Consider the following 11,884-nt stretch of genomic DNA (forward strand, 5'->3'; position numbering starts at 1 on the left):
ACATTTTAAAGTAGAAAAACTGCCGTTTGTAGCTATATTTTTTCGCTTTCGAAATTAAGGGGGGGGGGCGCACTTGGCGCAACTGCAGACTATTACTGGCAGCAATATCAGGGGGATTGCATAAAGATTAAATTCGAGCGAGCTTGAAAATTTTGACATTTTACAGTCCAAAAACTGCCGTTTGAAGCTATATCTTTTTTACTTTCGAAATTAAGGAGGGCGCACCGGGCGCAACTGCTGGCAATTACTGGCAGCTGTATCAGGAGAATTTAAATGCGAGCAGGCGGAGCGAGCGAGCTTGAAAATTGTGACATTTTACAGTCCCAAAAACTGCCGTTTGTAGCTATATTTATTTGCCGTAAGGGGGGGGGGGCGCATCGGCTGGAACTGCCGGCAATTACTGGCAGCAACTTCAGGAGAATGGCATTACGACTAAATGCCAGCGAGCGGAGCGAGCGAGCTTGAAAATTTTGACATTTTACAGTCAAAAAACTGCCGTTTGTAGCTATACTTTTTCGCTTTGGAAATTAAGAGGGGGCGGGGGGGGGGGGACGCCCGGTGCGCCTCTCCCCCTGGATCCACCACTGGTAGTCAAGGGTGTCGGTTTATGTTCATGACTAGGGGAGGTATGACCAGCGAGGTGGCGTCGAAGTGACCAAGCATGGGATGGATGTCCAAAATCTATCTAAATAGTAAACACTGTATAGAATACACTTGTACTATAGATTATGTATAAAATCATTGCTCCCAGAACCAGGGTGCGAATTGTTTTTTCCCACGATTTTTTTCTTTTTTTTTTTCCCCGATGCAAAATTTCCAAAAAAAAAAAAAAAAATAGATAAAAAATAATAATCATTTAGGGTCCGACGTTGAGGTCGCTCGCGGACTGATTTTTTTTTTTTTTTTTTTTTTTTTTTTAGGGTCTGAAGGGGGGTGCGTTCGCACCCAACGCACCCCCCCTGGTGACGCCCATGTATGTTGTTAAGATGTGTCCACAGTGAACGTCAAACTTTCGAGTGCGAGGAATGAAAACATAATCCTTTACTGCTAAAGTTTGAACAGACGCTTTGGGGAAAGACAAATTAATTCATTATAGCGAAGGCTTATCGGGTCATTGTTCTTATAACGAGAGTCCACGAGCTGTATCACAACAATCTCACACTTACTCACATAAACTATTGGGAAGTATGAGTCACTGGATTTGCGTATAAAGTTCATGTCATTGTCTTATATACATTTATTGATCGAATCTTCGCCACGTGCCACAGAGTGTAAGTTGCTATTCGACAGAGAAGTCACGTGACGCTCACAACAACCAGTCCAGCTGGTTCACCGTGAACCATTTCTGGTTTAGAAAACAAAATAAAACAAAGAAGCTTAACTAAGAACAAAGTGGGAAACATAGCAACATAAATGGTTTGCGCAAAGCAACAGTAATACTGGAAGTTACGAACGGACACCATCATGTTACAATCAATAACAAAACAGCTATGAGTCTCGGCATGACGTGTGCATAAATTGGTTCATTTTGATTGTGACAGGTTGTGCATAGAACCAATCAAAACAAATTGTACGAAGAGGAAGGAAAATGAAGATGAACCAATCACGACTTTGCGGTAACCCCTGACCTTTCATCTTGCGCATGCGTCAACCATTATAACGTCTCACGATCAATGTACTGCTACTTTGTATGTGACAAGAAGAAAAAGCATTCATTATTAATTTTGTAGGCATCATCAAGTACAAGTATTCATGCTTGTTTTCACTCGCTTGCATTATTCAATCAATGATCGCACTCTCTTTATCCGTTACTATCAGTTTCATTCGTGTGAGGAGCACTGTTGTTATCATCGGTTACAACTCGTTACTCCAAAGGTTCGTTATTCCGAAGGCTCTTTATTCCGAAGATTTGTTATTTCGAAGGTTCATTGTTCCGAATTTCATTTTCGGATTAACGAACCTTCGGAATAACGAACCTTCGAAATAACGCCACAAGTGTTCGGATTAACGAACCCTTTTTCATTTTCGGATTAACGAACCTCTAGGTATAGGGAATTTGTGTGTTTCGGATTAACGACCCTTCGGAATAACGAACCTTCGGAGTAGCGAACCTTCGGAATAACGAACAGCACCCGTTATCATCTACCCCCCCCCCCACCCCCCCCCCCCCCCCCCACACCCCCCCCCCCCCCCCGCCGAATCTTGTTTTATGTTGCATGATGAAGTTTCCTCTTATAATGGTATACGTGTTCAACTTATACAAGACCGATATTTCCATAACGGAGGTATCGATGGTGGGGAAAAAAAAGACAACCACACCCACACAAACACCCATACAAACACAAAGTCGTACATTCTGCACGCAGTCAGGCAGTCTTACAAATGAGATATTATGAAAGCAAACAGTCTGTTTTCTCAGCAAAATGTCTTCACTTTTATCTGAAAACAATTCCTTTCTTCAGTGAAATCGGTTTGAACCCCCTATTATCATTTGACTTGACTCCTGTGGCAGATTAGCTTTGGGATTTCACACCATACTCAACTGATTGTATCTGATTTAAAATAATCCATGTAGAAACAACACATGATTACATGAAGCATTTTATCACAAAACGAACTAAATCCATTCTTGTCAATTTGAGATATTGATGATTAAATCTGCTAAAAAACAAAGAAAATCATAAGAAAATCTACGCCTAATCATACAACTTCTACAATATTCTTTGTTATGTTAAAAGTGAAGTACATGTATTACTGGAAAGGTTTAATTTTGCTCTATCTGATGATGGACTTACTTTGAAATGTTTAAAAAGGGCGCTAAGACCATTTTGCAATAAAACTCTACACATCTGCAAAGGGCTGGGCAGCCACGCAAAATACGTTTACGCACGCAAATAACCATGCCAGCTTTCGTTGTCATGTGGTCATGCCCAGTATCACAACGTAGACGGCGCTATTTTGCGCTCCTCGCAAATAAAGATCATACACTAACTTGGATGAAAAAATACTGAATTGGATTAGCACTGTCCAATCCAGATCATTTTGTTACACCAATGATACCAAAAAAAAAAAAAAAAAAAAAAAGCACACACAGAAAAACCCCACACAGACACAAAAAGAAAATGCAACTAATTGGGGGAGGAACATAAAGCCCCTAAACGAAATACACCTCACTTTGAGGCTAGTCGTGTTGTTGTTGTTGTTGTTGTTGTTGTTGTTGTTGCTGCTGCTGCTGTTGTTGTTGCTGTTGTTAATTCTAAAGAGTGTATACTACATTTTGGCGTAGATTCAAAAAAAAAAGAAGAAGAAAAGAAACGGTAATCTCACTCATACGGAAACCCCTCAGCGGAGTTTGAGCAAACCTAAAAAAAAAAAAAAAAACTTGGAAATGTCGGGTGTCCATGTGAAAGGTGCTCTCTTGACAAAGAAACACAACAAAACGAAAAAAAAAATCACCTAGTGCACGTAGTCACCTGTTGTAACATGTGTGTGTGTGTATGCGTGCGTGTGTGTCTGTGTGTGTGTGCGTGTGTGTGTGCGTGTGTGTGTGTGTGCGTGTGTGTGCGTGTGTGTGTGCGTGTGTGTGTGTGCGTGTGTGAGTGTGTGTGAGAGTGTGTGTGTGTGTGTGTGCAAGTGTATGTGGCGAATGATTTACTGTCATAAAATCAGCATGGGTACATCTCCAATAATAGAAAAACAAACGCACCTTTTGATACACCCTTTTACACCGAATACAGACTCTTATGTACAAACGACATGATTTACAGCAGTCTCTCTTTGTACGGCATCTTAATAGCACCACTTACAATCTTAAGTCACGACATTCAAAGTCCATTTTCTATTCGAAAGATAAACTTTCTCCGCCTACTCATAATCTGTTTACGGCTTCAACATGAAAGCGATAAGAAGAAAGGATAAAATCACAGCCGCATAGCGATTCTAGTGACTAGTACAATCAAAAGGTTTATAATTATGATTACAAAATAATACAAATTGAATTTCTCTCGTTTTTTAATTTAAATGGAAGGGGAGGTAGAAAGGGCATGACTCTAGTTGATCAAATCATCGTTCATCATCTCTTCAACTTTTACGCAATGACAGCTGTATGAACGCCCGTAATATTTGTGTATTCTGCGTGGATAAGGAACGGGGAAATATCATAGTGTTGAAGAATTTGCACATCGCTTTAGGACAGCGTCTCACTGAAAATGTGTCGCTTTATGAATATGTATGAATGCTGCGCGATATTTGACCATCTTCGTAAGTACTTTGCCATAATAATAGTCAGAAGGAATCGAGCATGACGGCTAATTCTGAGAAACGGGTACTGTACACGCGATGGTAACTCTACAGTGGTAAACTTGTATAATCGTGAATGCCACTTCCACGTCACATTAACTTGTTTGATTTTGAAGATTATAAAGTACAATTCTTTGTAATAACATTAATGGAATAGTTAGACATTACATACGTCGTGTGTACATTAATTATGGTATCTTTTAAGTCGAGAGGAATATGTAGTTTTCTTTGGCACATAGCAAAACAGAATAAATGAGCATTCTTGCACATTAGTTCATTATGTGAAAGAATAAAAAAATATGTATACATTCTCGGCACTATTGCAGCTGCTTGTTTATAATGCTGTTGCCAAATTTTGATAAAGTATAATGCAATCACAGACACTGTATACGGTAGTGGATGTACATGTAACAAGCAACGAACATCATTGCAACCGTTTCCATCTTTTACACACGGTCCACGCAGAGTAATAACTAACAATTGCTTTCAGACAGTTATCGCTGGCCATATACTGGTTTGGCGTCATAGAATATTATGACGCTAAGTAATGTTGTCTGTAACGCTACTATAAAGTATAAATAACTGTGTAATCAGACCTATATACGATATATATTACGAATACTTCGGAAATGCCCCGTAATAAATCATCCCAAGTTTCTTCGTACAGTAAGTGCTGCTATACGGGAGATTTCAGCGACCAAAAGAATCCCAACAAACCCCATAAATGGATCTGCTTACATGCACCTGCGTAAATGTAATCGTGGGATAACTTTTACTTATTACAGTATATGGTGTAGACATCATATTATGTGTGGTAGCTTGTGGCGTTTTAATCAAAGAAAAACTGCATAACACGTGCGTTAATGGCAGAAAAAATATCCCTTTACGCAATGTAATAATAACGACCTTAAAAGGGATCATTATACCACTCTATATCTATGAATCAAGAACATGGAACTATATCTACCACTGTCCCATACGGTATGATTGTAAATGTACATAAGGTGTACACACATTCTGTTATACATGTCTATAGTATACCGATAATCTGGACAATTCACAAGCTAACTATCAACATGACGTTACCACGGCACCATTGTTTTCTTATACAAGAAAAATAGACACATTCACACCTTTTTAGTCTTGTGTTGCAAGAATAAAGACTCCTGTATTTCGGTTTTTCGGTTTTTATTTTTTTTAATAGAAAATGTCGGTGGGCGTGACCAGCTGATTGAATAAACTTTAGGATTTCTATAGGACTAGTTTACAAGAAACAAAACGATCAAAAATTCCACGTAGTGACACCAGTATTGATGATACGTCAGGACTACATTGTAGAAAAAAAAAAGGCTAGCACACATGAAAAACAGATCTATACCCTGGTTAGATGTGACCGTGCTTCACAAAACAAACAAAGAGTCGCACCTCTTGATTTTACGTGAGGACTCAAAAAAGGTGAAATGGTTCAACCGAGTCAATCTTTAGTTTTTCATATTTTCTGAAAGAGCTATCGTTCTTCTACATTATTCTTTAGTTTGGAATCTTAACATGAATGTGAAAGTGTGCTTTCAGCAGTTTTTCTACAACCCCCCCCCCTTTTTTTTTTGGGGGGGGGGAAGAGAAGAATGATCAGGTATGTCTTAGAGACAGCTTTTCATGTATTGAAATCCTTTTGTACACTCTTTACTTTCAAGTCTAATACAGTAACTTTTGAAAGGATAACCCTGTGTTTTGTCCCTTTCATGGCACAGCTAGCATGGCATGGTGAAGATTAAGCGCTTGAATAGACCCTGTACTTCAGAGCTTCTTTTCTCAGTTCACACTTTTCCAGAGTGTGTGCTTTCTTTCCAGTATTTAGGTATAGGTTAGGGGAGTCCATTTGAGTCGAGTTATACATGTACATCATTTTAAAGCTCAGAGTCTGCTCTTTCAGAATCTGCCCTTAACTAAATATCCATATCTGGCGACTTTTTGTTATTTTACTGATGCAGGGTCACATACTTATACATGTACGAAAGGATTTGAAGGTTTCCTTACACACAATAAAAAACACAGATACAAACAGATTATGTGGCTTTGAAGAATGTTCCCTCCCTTTCCCACGTCGTTTACAACTGTAGATCATAACTCATTTACTCGACAGTAAAGAAGATGTATTCCCGAATACACTCAACATCCACCAACTCAATAAGTAACCATTTACGGCACTTTGTGTCACTTCGTATCACTTTGTGTATTCAAAAACATAGGCTACGGAGGTCCCGCATCGTGATAATGTATACCGATACATGGAAGGAAAAGTGTCCAGGGCCCTGTTTCATAAAGCTGTTCGTAACGAACGACTATAATAGGAAGTGCCAATATGTGTGCCCATTTTATCTTGCAGTGCGTTTCAACCCTAACTAGGGCGGGCCAATATTTTATCTACATTGGGGCAAAAATACACTTTCAACCAACAACGTGTATAAACATGAAAGAAATAATGTTTATCATCATTTTGCAAATTTTAACTTTAGCTACTGAAATTACTAATGATTAGGAAACCCACTTGGCTTGCCATAGTAATATCGTTCATAAAGTCGTGTCTAACTTTACGAACAACTCTTGGTGAATCACAAAATACGTGTACCTTAGAGACCAGCGTCTGCATCAAATCGGTGAGGGCGTGGTCACACCCCTGGCATTGTCTGGAGTTGGTCTTAGGGTCTATGCATGCGACATAATACACAATTAAAATACCCCACTCCGTGCTATACGATTCTTATGCAATGAAGTACATGTAAACTCAAAATGGACCAGGGTCTCGATAGTAGCGCTATCGCCACCAGACACATAAGTTTGAAAAAATATGAAGTTTCAAATTGCTAAACATTCTGAAAGCTGTAATATTATCTTTACACAGAGAATGACAACAAAGTACATGTATTACATGACGTCCTCGACTCAATTTTTTTTTCAGTCTTTAAAAATTTCAAGAGAAGTAAAATTTGGTCGGACACGTAACAACAGCAACTCCTTTGAAAAAAAAAAAAAAGCTATTTCATCACAACCCTAAAATCGTGTAGTGTGGACGATGCAATTCACATTTTTTGAATTGTTATTTTAAAGAGGGACTTTGCCGAAGGCTAATGCGCATGCCAGTGCATGGTGACTAGTGAGACTATGACATCATTCATTGTCACTATTTTGTAGAACACGAACGTAAAACAGTAACAGGTATCGAAAACCATTTCCTTGGTCCGTGTCTAATTCAGGAGAACTTCTGCCATTCCGTACATAAGTAGCATTTAAATGTAACTCGGTGATCTTAAATAACTCGAAAATAAACCTCACATAGGAATTCCATTGCGCAAGTCAACGACACAAAAACCGTATTTACTGTCGATGATTTCAGTACACGTTCAACAAGAATACAAGCCTTGTACGAGGGGAGTCTGGAGGACCCGTGGTTTCAGTGCTACTCCATTACTGCCCGCTAACTCATGAGCAACTACTGTCATAAAACTAATATCGGGTTTTGGCAGTACACACACAACTCTTGGAAAACTTAATACAAGAAGAAAAAAAAAATGCAGCGAATACGTAGCTTGGCGCGGAGCCGTACATTTACTTCAACAAAAATAATTTTCTCAGGATAGTCACGAGTACATACTACAAAGACATTCACAGAATGGCTTCGGAATTGAGAGCTGCTGAGGCTCCTAGCGAGCCGTTGGTCACCCACTTTTCGTGCCGCCTCTTAAAGCACTTCTGGATCTCCCTCACTATGGCACGTCGGTAGGATCGGCTCATGAACAAGTAGATGACGGCATTGACCCAACTATTACACAGGGCAGGTACCGACACTAGCGATCCCAACGCCGGGGGTATATGCACGTTGAACACAACTTTACATATGATTGTTACTATCACTGGAAGCCACGTGACGAAGAATGCCGATGTTAATACGAGTATCGTCCGAACGCCTTTCAGCCTGTCCGTGGTGTATCGGACAGCTGTCGGCGACATGTCGGCAAGTTCGCGCGTCTTCTGTATCGTGATGACCATGAGCCGGATGTTGACGAATAGCAGCACGCTGGCGGGAACGAAGAACGACACGAAGACGATGACGAGAACGGGTTTGATCGCTACGGGACTATCTAAATAGAGCAATGCACAGAGCTTCTGCTCTGGCTCGGGACTCGGCAGTTCCCGTGCGACGAGCATCACTAACGATGCGAGTGCGCCCACAACGAGCGCGCTCGCCAGAAACAGTCGTGCTCGCATCGGAGTCATGATGGTTGGATAGTGCAGCGGTTTGACTATCGTCAGAAACCTGTCCACGCTGACACAGCAGAGACACAGCAACGCCTGGCAGCAGACCATTGTGTAGACTATAGCCACGATGTCACACGTAACGTGTCCGAGCGGCCAGTTCCCATACACGGCCAGTATCATCTCCGTCGGACAACAAACCAAGCCCGTAAGCAGATCTACGGCGGCCAGCGCCCGCAGAAAGAACCGCGTGTTGTCGCTGAAGCACTCCAGCGGCTTCCTCAGGATGTACAGATTCAACGTATTGCACGCTATGATGAGAATACCGGTTAACGCGTACAAAGCTAGTGCTATGATCGTTATCCGTATTTCCATGTAACTAGTAACGGGTATCACAGCTGTTGGAGTCTCTGTAACCGTCCACGTCGCTGTATCGACGTCGGTTACGCCGGCGATTTCCATTGCGTAAGAAGCGACAGCCATCATCAACTTAGTAGTACACTTATCCAGCGATTCGGGTTTTTCCAGCGATTCGGGTTTTACCAGCGAGTACTGAAGATTTACTGAAGCATTTCTTTGGTATCAGATCCAAACACGACAAACACGAAAACGAGCTCGAAGAATTAGATAGCGTGTTATCTCGCAGAACTCATCGCATAATTGCACGTTATTGAACGAATTATGCTTACATATTGCTGGAAAAGAAATTCTGTATTGGTCCTTCCGGTCGAATACTCACAGAATATACAATGGATTCTTTCAACAGCTGTGTATTTTAGACCCTGCAGTAATGGTATTCCTCATGAAGGACGTGTAGTCCATACAGTGTATTAACGTAGCCTACTTAGTTTCACCTTTCCGTCGAAATGTGTAGTTATCACTTCCAAGTAAAATACACAATCACAATAACTCAAAGGACGCGGGCCGCGTGCAGTCTGTCTTGGAGAAAAGATTCATTCGATGCCAAAAACAAACGCCAACTCCGACTATTCCAACTCTGAAATTCACAAGGGGTCATTAACCTCCAATTCCCGCAGCGTGAACACTTGCAGCAATTCCTATCACCCTTGCTCCCATTTTTGCGTCGATTTCTAATCACAGTGAAGCATGGGGACAAACACAGAGCAGCTGGTCATATTCCAGTGTGACGTTGCAACTGTTACAAAGGGAAATGATGAAACGAGATTGCGCTGGTAGTTGGCACTGTGTATCAACGCGTTCTGCAATTCACTTACTAATCGCAGGAAGTGATCCGGATCCCGCTGACTATTTTAATGTGGTGACAACCCGGCGTGCATTTCCGTTGTATTCATAGATTCCCCTTATTTATAGAAGACAGGTATATAGCAGGAACCTGTTGGTTAGCTGCCCCACAATGATTCTGGTCCCTTTTCCCGAATATCGTATCCCACGCAGAAATCCGGTCTCACTCCGCTCTAGTCTGCAATTTGTGCACTGGGTTCTAATTCCAACGTATTGTTCAATTGTCCGCCGTAAATGTTTTACTCCAGACCTTCAGGTGATCGTACAAAGGAACCACTTACAGCTAACACTAACAGCCCACCAAAGCGGCGAGGTCCCGCTAATGGTGTTGCATTATGGAAGCACGGCGTTATTACTGCGGCTACTTGTTTTTGTTTGCTGTTGTCTTTACTCTTGAAAGAGGCAAACAATATTACGTGCTGGCAAAAGCATTACAGAATCAGCTGAGTCTATTGCTCGCCCTATGCCTACTCACATAGTACACGTTGCAGTCGGAGGCGTAATAAGGTCCTCTGCGAAATAAATGTCAAACCTATTTTACACGTGATGTGCGCTGCACTCAATAGGAGCAAATTCAACACGGCGTTTGGTAGCGAACGGGTTCATTAGACGAGCATTCGACGAGGACAGTACCCTGGAACTCCTACATAATATAAAAGAAAAGGCGATTCAAAATGATGTTTACCCGGTTACGACATACACGATATTCCATAAGCAGGCGTGTATAAGTAGCAGTGGTCCATTCTTTTGTGATGCATCGAGCTGGTTCCATATGTCAATACTGTTCAGCGAATCAGACCTCTTATCGCATCATGCTTGTTTGTTTTTAGATAGTTGCGGGTAGTTAACTCGTTAGCAGTGGGCAGTCATAGGTGTTGTCACAGGCTACTAAGCAGAATAATAAAAGAGAAGAAACCATATCGATGACGAAAAGGAAATGGAGCACGAAATTTCACACCGGTCCCGTACGAGATAGATGTGGATGAATATTCCAACAACTGATGGGTCTCACTATTATATTTCCAAAGAATTACGGCACACGTGCTGAATATAACGCCCCAAACCTATCGATGCTTTGAATGGGAAATGTCCTGCTGATTTTTTTATGTCTAGCGCGACAAAATCAGTTGGGTGGCTACAAACAACCGACAATACCTTGATCCACATACCTTGAAGTCACTGTTATACGCTGAATGTTGAGTGTTGTTCGTTCTGCGTTTCCTTTCGACAAGAGGAAAGGAGAAACCGTATATTCCGTCGATTGATATTGTGCACCAACCAGGAAGAAATTATGTTTTTCGTTTCTACATAGTCAGTGGAAGTGGACAAAAAACGCTCACCACACGATGGTTCTTCTTCCACATTGACTACTTACTATTCCGAGTCGGCTCTTTTCCCAACAACGCGTCTCATTTGTCCACTTTAAAGCACTTATCCAAGAGCTCGTAGTCAATTCGATCCTGCCTTCTAATCCACTTCCTACATCTAATGCGATAATGGATACACCGCTAACACATTCCGTTTGGAGTTCAGTTCCACTGGCATAATACCTGCAACGACGACACTCGCTTTGATGAAAAAACACACACAAAGAAAGGCGGCGAAACATGGACAGGGTACTAAAAAATGAAGTACCAGTAGATGATTCCCTCCTCTCAATAGTATCGAGAAACAGATTTGTACTCCGGTTCAAGCAGTGCTACCGTATTGCAGAAACAACTGCCATCAATCATTAAATCCTCCGCTTCTGAAAACATGGGCGCAACGAAATTAATAATGAAGTCGGGTCGCCGAGTGTGCGTATATATTCCGTACGATAACCTGCCTTGTGGGCAGGCGAGAGGTCCCGAGGTGATATGACGGCCAGCCGTCCCCAACGCCGTCTGAAGAACGAATGTCGAACTGGTCAAGTGGATAGAGCGGAGCACTCAGCCACGAGATTTTGCCGGTAGGGGATTTTCTCTCGCTCTCTCTCCCTCGCCTCTGCTGTCACTTATGATGCAGCTCCTCGCCAGTGATGGCGCTGTTGAACAGTTGCGAAGTTTTTCCGCACGACGGGAGTCTGGGC

The 11,884-nt window shown here is 41.7% G+C and overlaps 1 protein-coding gene across 1 annotated transcript; it reads right to left on the reverse strand.

Annotated features, from left to right (window-relative positions):
- Positions 1 to 7,659: 7,659 nt before the first annotated feature.
- LOC139711197 (5-hydroxytryptamine receptor 6-like) lies at positions 7,660 to 10,233 on the reverse strand. Its single transcript, XM_071623147.1, has one exon. It carries the CDS (start codon positions 9,037 to 9,039, stop codon positions 7,963 to 7,965), a length of 1,077 nt encoding a protein of 358 aa, XP_071479248.1. The 5' UTR covers positions 9,040 to 10,233; the 3' UTR covers positions 7,660 to 7,962.
- Positions 10,234 to 11,884: the final 1,651 nt, after the last annotated feature.

Source organism: Diadema antillarum, unplaced genomic scaffold (genome assembly GCF_040938485.1).
Source record: "Diadema antillarum isolate AM-2024a unplaced genomic scaffold, OU_Dant_1.0 scf00000004, whole genome shotgun sequence".
NCBI classification, from domain to species: Eukaryota; Metazoa; Echinodermata; class Echinoidea; order Diadematoida; family Diadematidae; genus Diadema; species Diadema antillarum.